The sequence below is a fragment of the Notamacropus eugenii genome, chromosome 7 (genome assembly GCF_028372415.1).
Source record: "Notamacropus eugenii isolate mMacEug1 chromosome 7, mMacEug1.pri_v2, whole genome shotgun sequence".
NCBI lineage: Eukaryota > Metazoa > Chordata > Mammalia > Diprotodontia > Macropodidae > Notamacropus > Notamacropus eugenii.
In genome coordinates, this window is record NC_092878.1 from 59862001 (window position 1) to 59881553 (window position 19553).

The 19553-nt window shown below is 41.3% G+C and overlaps 1 protein-coding gene across 2 annotated transcripts in view; it reads left to right on the forward strand.

The window, feature by feature from the left end:
• Window positions 1-19553, forward strand: part of ESRRB (estrogen related receptor beta) — a 238909-nt gene that overhangs the window by 181044 nt on the left and 38312 nt on the right. For both annotated transcript variants that reach the window (XM_072622958.1, XM_072622959.1), the window contains exon 3: window positions 8713-8829. In XM_072622958.1, the coding sequence (XP_072479059.1) occupies window positions 8713-8829 (117 nt within the window). The remainder of the gene's footprint in view (window positions 1-8712; window positions 8830-19553) is intronic.

Below are 19553 nucleotides of genomic sequence, written 5' to 3' on the forward strand. Positions count from 1 at the left end.
CAGCTTTTATTTTTGGTCCTTTGGGTTTATTTTTAATAAAAATTGAAGGGTTGGGGTGGTAGAATAGGAAAGTGGCTATATACTATTATATTAGAGACAATTACAGAAAGAAATGAAATGGGAGGAAGAAGCAATTTGTTTTCCTAAGAAAAATCTTAGGATTCTCATGACCCTTGCCTTTGCAGTCAGACTCCAATGCCCTCCTGCCATCCCAAAGTTGGACTTTTTTGTTGTTCAGGCAATTTCAGTCATGTCCAACTCTTCATGACTCCATTTGGGGTTTTCTTGGCAAAGATACTATAATGGTTTGCCATTTCCTTCTCCAGATCACTTTCTAGGTGAAGTAACTGAGGCAAACAAGGTTAAGTGTCTTGCCCAGGATCAAAGAGCTAGCGTCTGAGGCCAGATTCGAATTCAGAAAGATAAGTCTTCCTGACTCCAGGCCTGGCACAATCTACTGTGCCTCCTAGTTGCCCTAAAACTGAGCTTAATCAAGTTGTTTTGACTGACCTCTGGGTTAGTCCTCTTGGAAGTTAGCTTAGTTAGATGCATAGATCCTAGAAAGGATCCAGGTCTTCCTAGAAAGGGGGAAAGGGCAAGGAGCTCATGAAAGTGATGACAGTCAGGGCTGGAAGAAAGGAGGAAAAAGATTAAGTTGGAGAAGGAAACAAAATATAATAATTATAATTGTACAATAATTATAATCATGATAAAACTGGCATTTCCATACTGTACTTTTGAGATCCTTGCCCACAGACCAATGGTACAGAATACACTCCTCCAGTAATAGGACATATTTATCAACTTATTATAACAATAATGATGGCTAGCATTTATAGGCTACTTTAAAGTTTGTAAAATTCTTTACAAATATAATCTTCTTCAGTCCTCTGAACAGTCCTGGGACGTAGGTGCTATTATCATCACCATTTTACAGATGGAGAGAGAGAGAGAGAGAGGGAGAGAGAGAGAGAGAGAGAGAGAGAGAGAGAGAGAGAGAGAGAGAGAGAGAGAGAGAGAGAGAGAGAACCAAGAGACTTTCCTAGAGCTACACAGTTAGTAAAACGTCTGAGGCAATATTTAAACTCAGGTCTTCCTGGTTCCAAGCCTAGAACTTTACTCAATACATCATCTCCCTGCCCTGTGCAGGTAGTTAGTAGGGCAGAGAGAAGAGTGGTATGGAGGGTTAAGCGCACAGCATCAGGCCATAAAAATCTTGGATCTTCAGCAGTTGTTTGTTGACTGGCTGACTGGCTGACTGGCACAACTGAAAGTTATGCTAATTAGGAGCTAGTTGGATGAATGAATCAATGAATGACAATGAACAAAGGGATGAATGAATGAATTGCAGGCTATGAATGAGTTAAAGACTGACGTGAGTGAGTGAAAGAATGAATGAAGTGAATGAATGGCTCACTGGCTTCTATGATTGTCTAGCAACTCCTGACTGCAGCCATTTTTAGAAAAGCATTTATTAAGTGCCTACTGGATGTCAGTCACTAAAATATGCCATGTGCATTGGAATAATGTGGCCACTTCGGGGAATTCGTTATTTGCACTAATTAGGACTCAGCTGCATGCACCAAGGGGCAAGCACTCTGGGACCATCCAAGTGCATAGATGCATTCTTCGCTGACTTGACTTTTCCAGTGTGTAGAGTCAAAGTGAACTCTATTGAGTGATTACAGATGACCTTTAGGGGTTTTGCAATGTTTGATGCAGTCAACTCCGTTATCATCTATAATAAGAACATTGGGAGGGTTCTTGGTGCCTTTGAATGCAATGAACTTTTCCAACTCCCTTCCTCTTCAGGAACCTGTGAGCCACATGTCCCTTGAGCTGGAACTCCCTTTGCTTCATCTTGTCTTACTTATAGTGGCTTTGAGGTAGTTAGGTTATGCAATGCAGTGCTAAACCTCAAATCAAGAAGACCTGAGTTCAAATCTGACCTCAGACACTCAATAGCCACGTGACCCTGAGCAGGTCAGGTCACTTCTGTCTGCCCCAGTTTTCTCATCTGTAAAATAGCATCTATCTCCCAGGGTGGTTGTGAGGATAAAACAAGGCAATATTTATAAAATGTTTTCTAAACCTTAATGCACTCTATAAAAATGCTATTATTATTATTATTATTAATGGTGAGAATGTCGAGATGAATATATTCTCCTCCTGTAGGAGTGCCCATTCATTGGTTCCTAGAGAAAGATCTTGCATTTAGAGTACCGATGGCTAAATTAATGTTGCTGGTTTTTTGTTGTTGTTGAATTGTTTTTCAGTCCCATCTGACTCTTTTGGGGGTTTTCTTGGCCAAAGATATTGGAGTAGTTTGCCATTTACTTCTCCAACCCATTTTACAGAAACTAAAGCAAACAGGGTTAAGTGACTTGCCTAGGGTTACACAGTAAGTGCCTGAGGTCAGATCTGAACTCAGGAAAAATGAGTCCTCCTGATTCCAGGTCTAGCACTCTATCCACTGAGCCACCTAGCTGTTCCATTATGTTTAATTAATTAATTTAATTAATGTCTTTAGATGGTCTAAAAATTGTGTGATTCTTCGTATGCGCTACTGCCCCACCATCCTTTCACTGGGGCACCATCACCACAGAAGAAAGATGCCATGCAGGAACATGGTCAGTTTTGTACTTTTTGATGTTTCAGGGTCAAAGAATCATCAAAGGGACACTTTACTAGTGAGCTTTGACAAATTCAGTGGCCTGGTCCTTGGAAAGCATAGTCTGTTGCTAGAATCATGTTCAAAACCTTATCAGCGTAGTAGAACCTGCCCAAGCTTTTGCTCAGTTAGCATAACCTTCAACAACCCAAAGTCACCTTCCACACCACAATGGAGCATCAGAGTAGGACTTTATGGAGACTATTTCTTGAGATAAAATAGGAATAATACTGAGGTTATACATTTCTAAATGATAACACTGACAATAGGAAGGTTATTTTTAAAACTAGAGAGGCCCATTCTTGTATCTGTGCCAGCTGCTACCCAAAATTCGCTCCTCCCTCAACCTGATCCCTGACACCTACAAATTTCTTTAACTCCTTGGCTCCCATAATGGCTTCAAGACAGAGTGCCCATTTCATTCCCATAATTCATTGCATCTAAGATAAGTCATGGTCCCATGCATGTTCATTGATAGCTGTTGAAGATTATCCTGGAAAGACAAGTCTTCATGAGTTCAGTCCAGGATGACAGGAAATTGGGGTGTCTCATGAGGGGTAGGAAGGGTGTAGGGGGTCAGATCCTCATGAAGACTCAGCCCTTAATCCATTTATATATAACTTTATTTAGTAGCTATCAAGTTTGGGTCTCTCTTGATCATTGTTCAGTCCTTTCAGTTATGTCTAACTCCATGACCCCATTTGATATTTTCTTGGGAAAGATAGTGGAGTGGTTTGCCATTTCCTTCTCAAACTCATTTTACAGATGAGGAAACTGAGGCAAACAGGGTTAAATGACTTTCCCTGGATGAGTCTTCCTGACTCTAGGCCAGGCATTCTATCCTCTGTACTTAGTAGCTGTCCTTGGGGCATATAGAGGTGAATTGTTACACATGTTCCTGTCTTCAAGGAACTTACAGGGATGATGATAGGGGGGTGATAGGAGATATAAAATAATTATCAAACAAAATAGGACACAATGAATTCAGAAAGCACTATGACAATTCATAACAGAGAGAGAATATTTTTGGTTGGGAGTATCATGAAAGAGGTTAAAAGGATCATAGATTCTTAACTGGAAGGACTTTAAAAGCAATCTAGTTTGATCCTTTCATTTTTACAGATGAGGAAACCGAGTGACTTATCTAAAGTCACACTGTTGGGAAGCAGTTGAGTCTCCTGACTCTAGATACCCTTATCCATTTAGATCCTCTGACTCCAAATGCAGCAAGAAGAGGTGAAAGAAAGATATATCAGGAGCAGGATACAGTATCAAAAAATATACAAAGGTGGGAAATCAAAGGCTAATTTTGGAAGATGAGCAGTCCAGTTTAGCTAGAATATATTGAGGGAGAATGGTGGCAGGGCATAGGCCCAATCTCATCCATACTCCATGGGATGGTCCCTACTACTGTAAGAGAGGGTCCCAAAGTGCTTTTTCTTTAGAGAAGATTCCTATTGTATTTGAGGACACTAACATACAAACCCAGGCCTAGTTCTATGCCTTCCCACCCCACCTCAGAGCTTTGAAGTAGAGTCAATAGGAGGTCTCAATGCATGGGTCTCTGAGTTTTTGATATTAATAAAAATCTCAGACTGGGTACCTCTTCCTCTAAATGTCACCGCTAAAAAATATTTAGCTGTCTTACGCAGCCTGGTTTATACATGCTCAGGTAATCCTACCCATTTCATGTATGTAACCTCTGCAAGTGCCTCTGAAACCTTCCTGTCCCCCCATCAGCACTTCCCCCACCTTGAAGCTCTCCCCAGTCACCCCCTTTCTTAGCATACAGGGATATGGAGCAGGATGTGTGACCGCCTGCCCCTGAGAGACTGCTAGAATTCTGATGAGGTAATCTCATCACTTTATCATGGGGCACTTACCGAAATTACAAGACAAAGCTACCAGCCGGCTTTGCTGGCAGCCAGCCGCCAGGCCCATAAAACAAATTGAAAGGGACATAAATAAATAAACAAATAAAATCAGGCCCTTCACCTTCCCCTACCCCCACCCCCATTCCCAGTCTGGACCCTAAAGGACCAAGAACTTCACTTAGGCTTAAGTTGCTGTTGACCCGCTTTCCACCTGCTCTCAGGAGGTTGGACCCAGGGAAACTAATGAGTTCTAATCAATAGAAGTATCATGCTTAGAATGAGAAAAAACAATGAAGTCCAAGTGATTCCTCACTTCATCAGGTCACGTCTGGAATACTCTGTTCAGTTCTTGACCCCTCATTTTAGAACTGACAAACTGGAATGTACCTAGAACAAGGCAAAAAAAAATGGTGAGAGGATTCCAAATCATGTCTTGTGAATATCGAAAGAATTGAGGGTGTCAAGCTTGTAGAAGAGAATATTATTGAAAGAATCAAAGAATTAGATCTGCCTCAGAGAGAAGAACTAGGAACAGCATATGGAAGTTACAGAGAGACAGATTTTGACTCAACATAAGGAAAAAACTTCCTGAACACTGGAGGTGTTTCATAATGTGATGGGGGTGGTAGTGAGCTCCCTGTCCGTAGTGTATGAGTGAGAGAGGATGACCAGAGAAGTTGTATGTGAGATTCAAAATTTGGGTTGGAGTTGACCCAGATGATCTCCGAGGTCCCTTTTAATTCTAAGATTCTGGGATTCCATGATTCTTTGGTGATGGTAGGAATGCTGGCCAACAGACTCACCCACAGCCACTAGTCTCCTGCGGTTGGTTTTGTTTTTACTTCCAGAAGACAAACACATTAATTCAGTAGCGACCATATAGACTTTAGTGCCAGGAGGAGTAGATCCCAGTCTTCTTGATGCCCTGACCAGCAGCACCCTTTTTGTTGTACCACTCCCATAATAACACAGGAATTAGGTAAGGCTATAAGATAACCATAACAAGAGATCTACAAGGTAATATAAGTGCTATTAATAACAGCTGCTATTTATTTAATATTTCACATACATTGTCTCATTTGAGTCTCGTGAAGTAGATGATACTACTAATAATTATAACTAACATTTGCATAACTCTTTTGGTCTTTGCAACAACCCTGGGAAGGAAGGGCTGTTATTATCCCTATTTTACAGGAAAGAAAATTAAGGCAGACAGAGGTTAAATGATGTACTCCCCTGGTTAGTATACATCTGAGATGGGATTTGAATTCAGATCTTCCTGAGTTCCTAGGTTCAGAACTCTACCCACTTTGCCACCTAGCTGCTGTTACCCATCTCTTTCTCTTCCACTAGTACTAGAATTTAATTGAGGTTACAAAACAATCTTCATGTGTTATCTCATTACCTTATCACAACAACTCTGTGAGGTAAATGCTGTAATTCTCTCCATTACACAGATGAGAAAACTGAGATTGAGAGAGGTTAAATTATTTTTTTCAGCATCACACAATGACTAAGTATTTGAGGTAGAGCTCTAAGGACAGTGCTCAATCCAGTATACCACATAGATGCCCTGCTGTGGATATTATTTCAATTTTATAAATGAAGAACTGATAGTAAGTGACTTGATCATGATCGTGCAGCTGATAAGTAGCACCTCCCAGAAAAAAGAGACATTTTGCCATCTATCTGAGCAGTCTAAACTCTCTACCAAAGTAAAAGAATAGTGTGGTGTAATGGAAAGAACACAGGATGGAGTCCAGAAGCATGGGTTCTAATCTTGGCTCTGCCTCTAAGTCACTGTGTAACCTAAGGCAAGCACCTTCATGCCTCTGGGTGTTGGTTTCCCAAAAAGAACTAATGGAACTGCCAAGGATGAAGAGATAAAAGCTTGTAGATTGATTATATGTTGTCTATGCACGAGGAGCTCAATGTGCAACCAAGGATAGATGTATACCTTTCCTTCAAAGTCATTTAGAGTACGGTTATCCCTTCCACATCATGCCTTTCTCCATTGTGACTTTGATATATCATGGCTAGGCATAAGAAATTAAAATGGGAATTTGGGGACAGTTTTGCAGAAGTCACAGATAACACACAAAGGTTAGCAGATGACAGAAAAAGTTTAGAAACTTAGAAATGCATAAATATGTAATATTGACATATGTTATCTTTTGATACCATAATAATTCAGACTTCTCTGGTAGATAGGGTCCAAACATTTTCATGGATTTTCCAGATTTGGGTGGGAGGACACTGCAACCCTAACCCCTGTGATGTGGAAGGGATAACTGTGCTTTGTGGTCATGTAAGATCTCAGGATCTCTCTGAGCTGTGTATCCTGACTATAATATTTTCTTAGTCTTATTGCTATGTAGCCCTATCTTAGTTAGATGGGATAATGAAAGCTGATGGGGTTGAGGAGGCAGATATGAATGGGAGCAGGGACCAGTAGGGACCTAAAATAGAATGGGCTACCTTGGAGAGGAATGTCTCCATTATTGGAGGCTTTCAGGAAGAGGCTAGATGCTCGTGTATCAAGGCCCTTGACTCAAGGGTATTGCAGAGGGGATTTTTGTTCAGCAGTAGATTGGTCTAAGATCAGTTTCCCAAAGGTTTTTGTTCCTTTAACCCCTTTCAAGAAAATAAAAATGTATTGTGAATCCCCAGGGGAATTTAATATGCTATTCATAATAGTCTGCAATTATTTACTGTTTAAGGTACCATTGAAATTTTAGCATTAGCCCCTTGGACCATTGTCTCTAACTTCCAAATAGGAATCACTGACTAGATCAAGGGTTCTGAACCTTTTGTGAATCATGGACCCTTTCGGCCACTGGTGAAATCTATGGGCCCTTTCTCAGAATGATGTTTTAAAATGTATAAAATATGCAGGATTAGCAAGGACCCAAATTATTTGGAATATAGTCATTGATTTATCTTTTTAAAAGTTTATGGACCCCAAGTTAAGTACTCCTGTTCTAGATGATCTCTGGGGTCCATTTTAGCTTTGAAGCTCTCTAATTCTATGGCGTGGTTACTCCAAAGTAATGGAATCTCCCCAGAGCATTTATATTTGCCTTTAGAATATATTATCTGGTTTTACTTTCCTAATTGTGCTTAGCTTCCTCTCTTGTTGAAATTAGTTTACATTTATTGTGGAGAAAGTGACTCATGGATAATTGAGAATTGGCTGGATTGGGTTTTCTCTTTGCTATCAAGTTAAGCTCAGTCTGGTCTCCAAGAGTGGCTCTATATTACCTGGGCTGGTTCAGGATGTGAGGAGAGACGTTCAAGACAGAGATAGGAAACTAAATTTCCAGGGACCAGTCATCTCACACAATGGGCAGGTAGATAGTGTAGTGGATAGAGGACAGGACTGGGGATCAGGAAGACAACTTCCTGAGTTGAAATCTGACCTCAGATACTTTACTAACTGTGTGACCCTGGACAAGTCACTTAACCATGTTTGCCTCAGTTTCCTCATCTGTAAAATGAGTTGGAGAAGGAAATGACAAACCACTCCAGTATCTTTGCCAAGAAAACCTCAAACGGAGTTATGAAGAGTCAGACACAATTAAAACAACAATAGTCACTTCATAAGGCTGTGCTAGGTCAGGGAAGACCAAGGAGTTTGCTTCAAGGAACTTAGTTCCTTGGCCCTCCATTGTTTTTCAGAACTGCCCTGGATCAGGCTGGGAAGGTAGCAGGCAGTTCATAAAGTGCTAAGGATATCAGACTTGAGTCTTTCATAAGCCACACAAGCTAAGACTCAGACCCTCAGTGACTTCCCTAAAGGAGTTAAGACATTGGAGCTAAAGCCAACAAAAGCTGTTTGTCTTCAGCTGTTCCCACTCAGGTGATCCTGGCTGTAAGGAAACACTCCTAATTCTGTTGTCACAAAGGGGAGCAGTACTTTTAACACATGGCTATCGAATAAGTTTTGATTCTCCAGCTCGTTGATGGCTCCAGGGTTACTGAGGTGTGATGAAATCTTAAGGAAATCTTTGAGAAAAACTGCTGCAGAAAGCTAGCAGAAAGCTACCCTGTGGTTCCTTCTACCTTCACTCCTCTCTGCACGGACAGACAGGTGAGGGTCAGACAAATGGGGCAGGTGCTGTGCCATGAGATGCCCTCTAGGAATGACCTCTCTGTGTCTGGTTGCAGGGAACATTGAATACAGCTGCCCCGCCACAAATGAATGTGAAATCACAAAACGGAGACGCAAATCCTGCCAGGCATGTCGCTTCATGAAATGTCTCAAAGTGGGGATGCTGAAGGAAGGTAAGAGGCTATGGGGGGGGGGGGAAGGGGGAAGCTTTCTGTCTGCTGACCTGTGACCCCTCTACAGTCTCCAAGTTTCCTGATCTAGAGAGGTTACTGTTCCCAGAGTTTTGAATTCCTTTCCACAGTAACCTTTGCCCCAACTAGGACTTCTGAACTTCTCATATAGGTTGAAGGTAGCATCTACCTCTGTGAGAAGTATTGGTGATGAGCTCTCCCAACAATTCAGGGGCTTCTCTCCTTTTTCGAGCAAGAGGGGTGACATTGTGGATATGTGGTTTAAAGGTCTTGATTAGAGGTCAATATATTATCGCGTTTTAGAACCCTGACCCATGCTGGGACTAGATAGCTTCCAACTCCCAAGAACTGCCTCCTCAGAACTCCTCCTCTTCCTCCTCTCCCCTTGACATGATTAGGCTATAAATTACTGTAGGAAAAACCCTGGATCTGATGTCAGAAGACCTGGGTTCCAATATGAGTTCTGCTATTTACTGTCTTTGTGATCTTTGTAACTACAGTTAACTTCTGTGGGCCTCAGTTTCCTCATCTGTGAGAGACAGTGTGGTATAGTGAGTGGATAGAGATCTGGCCTGAGAGGCAGGAAGTCTTGGCCTCAAGTCCTGCCTTTGTTTGGCACCTGACTGGTTGTATGACCCCTTTGCAAATCCCTTACCCCACTCAGTGCTCGGGGCATTTCTCAGACTAAAAATGGTAGAGAAAACTCCAAACTGAATTGTTAGAAGGAGTTTCCTTATCTGAGAGTTTCCTCTGTCAATAAATTTGCAGGTCCAGTCCCTATCTCTATCCTTCTCATATGTCATGTGAAGAGACTTAAATGATGTCCAAGGTTCTTTCCAGCTCTAAATCAATTCCACAAACAATTATCCTATGATCCCATATTGGGTTAGTCCTTTTTCCTTCACACCCTCCATCTCATATTCAGACTGAAGACTCAGACTTTAAACCCAAGGAATAATAAGTGGCTTTTACTGTGACAGCCCATGGGGAAAAGGCCCTCACCTGGAGGAAGTGAATTGCTATGGGCGGCTGTTTCTGGTCCAAGATGTTGCCACTGCTCCTTGCTCTCCAGCTCTTTTTTTCCTCCCATCTCTCCTTTTTCTCTTCCTTCTACCTTTTCTCTTTTCCCTTTCTTTACTTATTTCTGTTTCTCTACTTTTGTCTTTCTTTTTTTAAAAAATTATTTTCTCTTTTGTTTCTATCTTACCTAAAACTTCCCTTATTCATTTGCTCAGAGCTTCTTGAACAGTGCTCAATTTTTCTTTCTTTTTTACATTCTCCCTTCCTTCCTTCCTCCCTTCCTTCTTTCCTTCCTTTCTCAGTTTCTTTTTTCTTTCTCAGTTTCTTCCTTCGTCCCTTCCTTTCTTTCTCCCTTTTCCATTCAAAGTAAACAACTGGGAATTCAGTGACAATTAAACAAATTCTTATAGATTGACTTCAAAGCTTTGTGGTCCAGGATTCCCTCTGGAATGGGAAAAAGCTGGAGTATGGATGGGGTGAGGGGAAGTGAGGAAGAGAGTAGAGAAGAAAAAATGCTTGAATGCTACTTATTATGTCATGCTGCACATTCCTATGTAGTTGCCACATCTTAACCTCTTGAAATCCAGTGAGTTTTCTGGATTCCAATGTTTGGAAGCCACAAAAGTCGCCAAGGTCATTCCTTCCCCCTTCCCCATGTGAATGCATGTGTTTGAGGGACTGTGAGGAAAGGGTAGAAAAGTCAGTGCTGGAATTGAGAATAAGATGATATACCATTTAGCAAAAAATGTGGTCTATCTCGCAGCTTGGAAAGAAGTAGAGTGGGTGAAGAGAGGGAAAAAGAAGTGAGAGGAATGAGATTATTTCAGGCCCCCCTAGAAAAAAAGTTACACAGCTCCCGTCATAGCCTCCTGTTTGCTTGACAGTAGTGATTTAAAGCTAGAAACCTGGGGATTTCTTCTCATCACCTGAACCTCTCCATCTTGTGGTGTGTGTGTGTGTGTATGTGTGTGTGTGTGTGTGTATGTGTGTGTGTGTATGTATGTGTGTGTGTGTGTGTGTGTGTGAGAGAGAGAGAGAGAGAGAGAGAGAGAGAGGAGAGAGAGAGAGATCCATGGTTTCTAAGTTACATGTTTTTAAAGTAATAAAAACAGCTAACATTTATGTCGTATTTACTATGTGCCAGGCACTATGCTAGGCACTTTATAGTTTTTATCTATTTTGATTCTCAAAATGATCTTGGGAGGTTGGGGCTATTATAATCCCCATTTTACATGTGAGGGCACACAGCTAGTAAGTGTCTGGATGTGAACTCAGGTTTTCCTGTCTCCAGACCCTACTCTACTCATTGCACTGCCCAGCTTCCCCTAAGTATCCGTAATGACATTGTACTTACAGGACACCTCTACTTTTAACAGGCTTTCACAACTATTATTTCATTTTTTTCTTCTCCATGTATCTTGAAGAGGCAGCATGGCATTGTAGGCTGAGAGCTGGCCTAGGAGTCAGAAAGACCTGGGTTTAAATTCCCGTCTGACCCATACTACCTATGTGACTATGGGCAAATGATTTAAACTTCCTGTACCCTAGGCAACTCTCTAAGATTATAAATTGCTGAAAAAGTACCAATGTGAATTTATAGTGGATATTCCTCACCTGGAACATTCTCTTAAGGAAAATTCGAGTTCTGATCAGAAAAAAATATATATATATATCTCAAAATCATACACAGCTTTGTTTGGGTCAATCTAGTCATTTTTATTTTATGGATTAGGGAAACAGGGCCCAAAGAAATTAAGTGACTTGTTTAAGGTCACTCAACTTGACAGACTTCATCTTTTCCTGTTGGTTGAAAAAGACAAGCTATCTATTTTCAGTTGTGTCCAACTCTTTGTGAGCCCATTTGGGGTTTTCTTGGTGAGGATGCTGGAGTGGTTTGCCACTTCCTTCTCCAGTTCATTTTACAGATTAAGAACAAACAAGGTTAAGTGGCTTGCTCAGAGTCAAACAGCTAGTCTGAAGCCATATTTGAACTCAGAAAGATGAGTCTCTCAGACTCCAGGCTGGGGGCTCTATTCACGGCCCCACCTTGCTGGCCTTAGCACACATACACACACACACACACACACACACACACACACATGAAATTGCATACATGTAATTCTTCCAAAGAACCCCAAATATTTCATATACTTGCCTATTGATCCTTACCATAATCTTAGAACAGAGGTTCTTAACCTGAGGTTCATGGATACCCCTAAGGGTCTATGGATAGATTTCAGAGTATCTATGAGTTCTGATGGGAAAAATTATGCCTTTATTTTCTCTCACATCTAACTGAAATATAATATTTCTTTTAATTATGAATATAAACAACAAATTATCATTTTCAGAAGGGGTCCCTAGGTTTGACCATAATGCATCAGGACATAAAAAAGTTAAAAAGATTTTGGGAGGACAGTGATTAGAACTTTAGAGCTATCAGTATTCTCAGAGAGCATCAAGGACAATCAATCCTTTTGGTTTACAGATGGGGAAACTGAGTTAACAGAGAGGTGACTTTTGTCCAAGGTCACACAGTTATTTGTGACAGAGATAGGATTAGAACCAAGGATTTTTGATCTCTTGCAAATGAGACAGGAGGGTGTGGATGAGAATTAAAAGGAGAATGAATTTAGGAATGTGGAATAGTAAGAGCACGAGGGAGGATTGATGATGAGAATAAGAAAGGATGAGAGAGCATGGAGCAGAAAAAAGAAACTGCCCCCTGAAAATCCCTAGAGATTCATGACATGCTGAAGATGGATTCTTAGTAAGAGCTACCTGGTGCTGGAAAGAGAGAAGGGGAGTTTTATAAAGGTTCTGCAGTAAGGGAAAAGGAAGAGGAGGGGGGTGGAAGTGGATAAAGATGCGCAAAGAGATGAGAGGAAGGTGGTTGAGCTCACAATCAATAGGCAACAGCTCAGATATCCGGCTGGGCCACTTTATTTAAGAGAACAGTGATCAATGCTGTGTTTCTGGGGCAGGGGAATGAAAGGGTGGGTGGAGGGAAGTGGGAGAAAACTTAGAAGAAATTCAGTCTCTTTGAGAGGAAGCTTCAGAGTACAGGACAATTAGGGCTTTGAGCCAAGTTGTCCTAAGATTCGTTATCTACCATCATTGTGTATTTAAGTCAGCCCCAGGGGAGAGAGCCTAGAGGATGACTGAGGGTTGAGGCCTTAGAGACAAGTGAGCCTTCTTGGCCTGAAGACTTGGGGATGCCTGTAGAGCCAGGTCTGCCCAGGGAAGAACTCAGCATTGCCAGTTGGAGAAAAGTCTTTCAAGGTAGATAGAAAAAGGTCTCTCCAGGATTAGTTAGACACCTTGGACTGTCTTTCCCTGAGGTAGAGTATCTGAGTTCTGCTGTGACCCTAAGAAACTTTTTTTCACTTAGAATAGCTCAGCCTGAAAGAGGAGACAAAAAGACAGTCACCAGAGACCTCAGCACTGGCATCTCCAAATCCAGAGAGGAAAAGACACAAAGGTTTCCTAGTGGCTGACAGAACAGAGCATCTTGGTTCAGTCTCTTTCCTCACTGGTTGCCTGAGCCTCTGTTGACTGGCAGAGAAATCCTGGGATCTGTAGACCCTCAGGGAGCTGTCTCCTTTGGAGTCATGTGCCTTGTTCCCCAGACTGGGTTCCTGCCAGATGGGGGGCTTTTGGCAACATCTATTGCTCCTGGCTTTGTTTGGGTGCCTCCTTCTCCCCTCTGCTGGCAGGCAGTGATGCCCTCTGGGACCAGTTCTGTGACTAACCCCCCTCCCCTCCCCAGGCTGTCACTGAAAGGGAAAACCATTCAATCTTCCCCAAAGACCCAAGCCTTTCCAAAGCTCATCCCTGGAGGGTTTTTGCCTTTGAAGACTCATGATGGTGAATTGTCTGAGATCAAGAGTGACTGGAGTGCAGATACCAGGAAAGCTGGAGTATAGGAGGAGGAAACTTGATGCAAAGTGCTGGTCTAGGGTTCAGAGCTGAGTTTTACCCCTTAGTGATCCTAAAAGGATCTCAGTGACTCAGTTTCCTTCTCTGCAAAATGAAGGCATTAGACTAGATAATTTCAAAGGGTTCTAATATTCTGTGTGCAAAACAACTCTTAGTTTATATTTCCAGTGATGGTAGTGAGCCTGGATCTGTTTGAAGATGGAGAAGCATATGGTAATTTTATCTCTTCCATGTCCTTTTCTGATGTCTCTGATGGGTTATGCCTCTCTGCCTTTGTCTCTCTCTTTCTGTCTTCTCTCTCAATCTCACTCTTGCTCTCTGTGTTCTTTTTTCCCTTTCACAACATAGTCATATCTATCCATACTGCAAGGTTTTCCACAGCAGTTCATCAAATAGTTGTAGGCATTTATATTCATCTACTCTCCCCTTTTTTGAACAAAAGGGTAGTAAGATATAGTGGACATGGGACTGAACCTGGAGTCAAGTAGGCCTAGGCTTGCAAACTGCCTTGGACACTGGCTTGGTGACCCAGGGTAAGTCACTTAACATGCCTCAGTCTCTATTGGAGCTGCTGTCAGTGATCATGGAGAAAAGGTTGAAAATCTTACACTTATGAATACTTTTGTTATTCAGTTGTTTTTCAATCATATCTGACTCTTCTTGACCCCATCTGGAGTTTTCTTGGCAAAGATACTGGAGTGGTTTGCCATTTCTTTCTCCAGCTCATTTTACAAATGAGGAAACTGAGGCAAACAAGGTCAAATGACTTCCCAGGGTCACACAGCTGGTAAGTGTCGGAAGCTAGATCTGAACTAGGGAAGACCAGTCTTCTGACTCCAGGCCTGGTCCTCTCTTTGCTGGGACAAGATCAGGGTTCAAACCCTAGTGTCATCCCCAGTTAGCAGTGTGACCTCAAGCCAGCTGATTTACTTCTCTGGGCCTTGTTTGTCCCCACGGGCTTCATCCATCTATATCTTTCTCATGAAGTTGTTTTAAGGTTAATGCTTTTCACAAAAAATATTTATTTTATTTTTAACTTATGAAATCAAACAAGAGTTTCCATAACATAGCAGAATAAAAAAAAGATGATTACACAAGAAACCGCAAATCTATTCTACTTTGTGCCACCTAAAAGGTGCTATGAGAGGAAGGGAACAAGTATGTAAGTACATAGCTGTGCTCGTCCTTCATTTTTGAAGAAAACCATGACATTAGAGACATGATGACATGACTTGCTTTGGACTTTGTTTGGAGTGAGGGAAGGTTGTACGAGGTCACCAATCTCACTTCTCCTCCTGAGTCATCTGAATCCAGTGACCAGATATTCATGACTAGAGATGACCCAGGATGCAGTGGGGGACCTTGGCCTTTTCAGGTATTCACTTAGAGGCAGGTAACACCCATTTAGTGAACAGGCCTCTTTAAGAAGCAGTCAGGGAATGGCCCTTTTAGTGAGCAAAATGTGACAGGCACTATACTAAGCACTTTATAAATATTACCTTCTTTGTTCCTTACAACAATCCTGGGAGGTGGGAGCTATTATTATCTCATTTTATAACCGAGGCAGACAGTGGTGAAGTGCCTTGCTCAGAGTCATGCAGCTCATGTCTGAGATAGAATTTGAATTCAGGTCTTCCTAACTCCAAATCCGGTGCTCTCTCTTCCATGTCATCTAGGTGCTTCTAATAATTACATAAATTATTTTTTCTATTATTGTTCTGGGACTTAATCCTAAAGGAAGGAGCAGAATGTGCTGCTCCCTATCCCTGGAGGGTCCAAAGTTAAAAGAAAATGGATAAGGAGAGGGATGAAGTTTCTCTTTCGTGTGTGTATGTGTGTGTGTGTGTGTGTGTGTGTGTGTGTGTGTGTGTGTGTGTGTGTGTGTGTTCCTGGGAGAATAAAGCAAAAGCCCTGCCCCAAAAACTCTCCCATTCTCTCCTGGTCAGCAGAATACAGGACAGACTATGAGGGAAGAGTTGGTAGAGATAAAAAACTGGGATTTGGGGCACTAGAACTCTCTCTCTGGGTGCTTCTAAAATATACATGGAGCCTGTATTCAGGAATTAAAGAACAGGCATACTATTTACCAAGAATTTTCCAGAATGGTTCCTAAGTCAAAGGACCAGTCTGGGGATTTGAGGAGACATCCATGGGCCAAACTAGTCCTATAGTAACCCTCACTGGAACCCTTTGCTCCCTTTCCTTCTCCTCTTCATCTCTTTTCCCCTCCTCCTTCACTTTTACCCATGTGTTTTCTAAAAGATATTTGATTTCAGCCAAAGCTGGGCTGACATCCATGCAATATGCTCTCACTCCCTCTTTGTGCTTGCTGGGAAGGATGAGGACTCCTCCGGGGATTCTGGGTAATTGGGTTAGTGGCCAGCTCATGTCAGGAAATTAAAAGGCAGCCCTGATCGGGTTCCTGACTGCATGAGATTTAATGGTTTTGTATTTATAGAGTATTCTGCCTCTAGCCCGTGCCAGAAATATCACTTTTCTGGGCATCCAAATGAAGAAAGAGAATGAGAGACAATTCACTTTTAAAAATTCTTTTTCTTTTCTTAAATACCCCCGTGTTCAGAAACAAATCAACTTTCCTGCACTTCAGAGGATAGGACTGAAGTGTAGCTGAGAAACTCTGATGTCAGCATTCTTCCTCCTCCTCCTCTGATCCCCCAACATACATCAACTTTTAAGAGCACAAAACTTGCCTTAGCATCCCTGAACTCTGGACTATTCAAAACGCAGTAGATTGGTCTCCTCTCCTACTTGTCAGAGCATCCGCTCACTTTGGGAGAATTCCAGTCTGAGTTGAGTGTGTATTATGAGGGACTGCAAGCTTTCAATGTTTCAGTGCCTAGAAATCATGGGTTTTGGAATGGCAGAATCACTTTGGTTAGGTAACTAGGTGGCATGATGGATAGAGCCCATCTTACTAACTCTGTGACCCTGGGCAAGACACTTAACCTCTGTTTGCCTCAGTTTCTTCAACTGTAAAAATAGAGGTCATAACAGCACCAGGGTTGTTTCAAAGATCAAATAAGAGATTGGAAGACACTTAGCATGGTGTCGGGCACATAGTTGGTATGATGCTTATAAGAAGAAGTTCCTCTTTCCAGTGTGTGTATATATGTGTGTGCGTGTGTGTGTGTGTCTGTGTGTATTCTTAGGAGAATAAAGCAAAAATCCTTTTCCAAATACTCTTTCATTCTTTCCTGGTCCCCAGAAGACAGGACAGATCATGAAGGAAGAATCAGTAGAGATAAAAGAAGGGCTTATAGGTGCTTGTTCCTTTCCCCTTATTTTTAAACCTAGAGTTCATCCATCTCCTTACATCTTATTAATGGGCATGAAATATTCCTTCCATCAAATGAAGATTCTATGAAAATTACAATAAGTTTTGTGATTCAGGCTGCTACGGGTTATAAGGGTTAGATTTTGGTAGCTATTCATTCAACAGATGTTGGTTGGATTGTTTTGTGAGACCATCACCGTAAGAAATAAAGTATAATATCATAAAGTTATAGCAGTCTAGAGTTTTAGAGCTTAGAGAAGAAGGTTACAGCAGTTAGGTGGTTCAGTGGATAGGGTACTGGGTCTCATCTTCCTGAGTTCAAATCTGGCCTCAGACATTTACTAGATATGTGACCTTAGACAAGCCATTTTACCTTATTTGCCTTAGTTTCTTCATGAACTGCAGAAGGGAATGGAAAACCACTCCAATATCTTTGCCAAGAAAATCCTAAATGGGGTCATGCTGAGTCAGACACAACTGAAAAATGACTTAACAACCACAAAAAGGAAGAGAGGCAACAGGTTAGAGTAGAGTGAGTGTTGGATTTGGACTCAGAAAGCTGTGGGTTTGAATCCTGCCTCACTACTTACTAACTGTGTGATATTAGGCATGGTGCTTGCCTCTCTGAGCCCCAGTTTCCTCATCTTAACTATAGTGATAATAATAATACATGCATACCTCTTTTATAGGTCACTGTGAGTCTGAGATAATCAATTATGTTTTTTAACTTCAAAACACTACATAAGTATTTGTTATCACCATCAACACCTAGAATAGCTCTTCATTTTTATAAAGGAAGAAATATGGTAGCATGATTATTTTTTAAGCAAATACATCCAAATTTTTATGTTTAAATGAGCTTCATCCCCTTCAAAGTAGTCTCTTCAGGAAATTATTCAAGGGGTATTGTCTGTGCTCAGCATATTTTGGAAATTCCACTTTGGAAATTGACTTTAAAGCTAATTTCTTTGGAATAATAGCTAATTTTTATATATTGCTCTATCACAGCCACTCTCTGAAGTTGGTGATATTATTATCCTCATTTTTACAGGTGAGGAAACTGAGGCCGAGAGAGCTTAAGTACCTTGCCGAAGTTCATACAGCTAGTAAACAATATGAGACAGAATTTGAACTCAGGTCTTCCCGAAATTCAGAAGGATCTTGAATTTCTTCAAATCTGACAAATCCTTCAAGAGTATAATTGACTTTTTGGAGTCCAATTTTAGTGAACCAAGTGAGCTTATCAAGCTAAGCAATACTATTGTGGATAAAAAATTTACTATGAGTCATAGGATTGTTCTTCTGTGACTCAAATGAATTCTGAGGTCACTTTTCAAAGAGGAGTTCCATATGTGTTTGAAGTAATAGCAGCATTACCAGGATGTGTTTGACTCTCAAGTGGAGGATACTACTGATTCAGCTATACATATGCTGGTAAATTTGTCTGAACACATTCATGTTCATACACTAATGCACACAAGCAAAGGTGGAAAGAGGTAACTCCTTTTTTTTACACTGACCTTCCCTCAAGGTGCTGACAGTTTAGTTGGGGAAATTACATATACATTTATGAAAACTCAAAAAAAATAAAAAACCTGGGCACCTAGGTAGAATAATGGATATTGTATTGAGTCTGGACTCAGGAAGACCTGAGTTCAAATCCAGTCTTAGACACTTAGTAGCTTAGGCACCTGAGCAAGCCACTTAACCCTGTTTGCTCATTTTTCTCATCTGTAAAATGAGCTGGAGGAGAAAATGGCAAACCAGTCCGGTACCTCTGCCATGAAAACCCCAAATGAGACAGTGAAGAGTTGGACACAATTGAAACAACTGAACAACAACAACAAAAGGGAAGAGAAACAGCGTGAAAATGCCCAGAAGAGGCAAAAGATCAATAGTAGAGATCTGTTGACCCTATTCATAGTTCATAATTCTACTCATTATCCTTGTGGCTATAAGGCTTGAAACTAAAGTCTGAATTAGACCTTAGATCTTTCCTAAGCTGCCTCTGAGCTGTGTGACTCTGGGCAAGTCTGATATTTCTTTTCCTCATCTATAAAAAAGGGGAGGATAATAATATTTATGTCACAGGATTTTTTGCGTGAAGATAATAGTTTTTTTTTTGTTTTAAGGTTGACAAAGTACTTCACATATATGATCACACATATTATCTCCTTTGATCCCCACAACAACTCTATAAGGTTGGTTATTACCCCCATTTTATAGATGAGGCAACTGAGGCAGAGAGAAGTTGCGTCTTGCCCAGGGTTACCTCATCAATGTCTGAGGCGAGACGTGAACTTCAAATCTGATGCTCTATCTACCTAGTAAATGAGACATTGGATCGAAAGTTCTTTGCAAACCTGAAGCACTATATGCGTGTCAGCAGCATCACCACCACCATCATCATCATTTGATCAACCTGCTGAGCAGCTGACATTGGTCCTCAAAT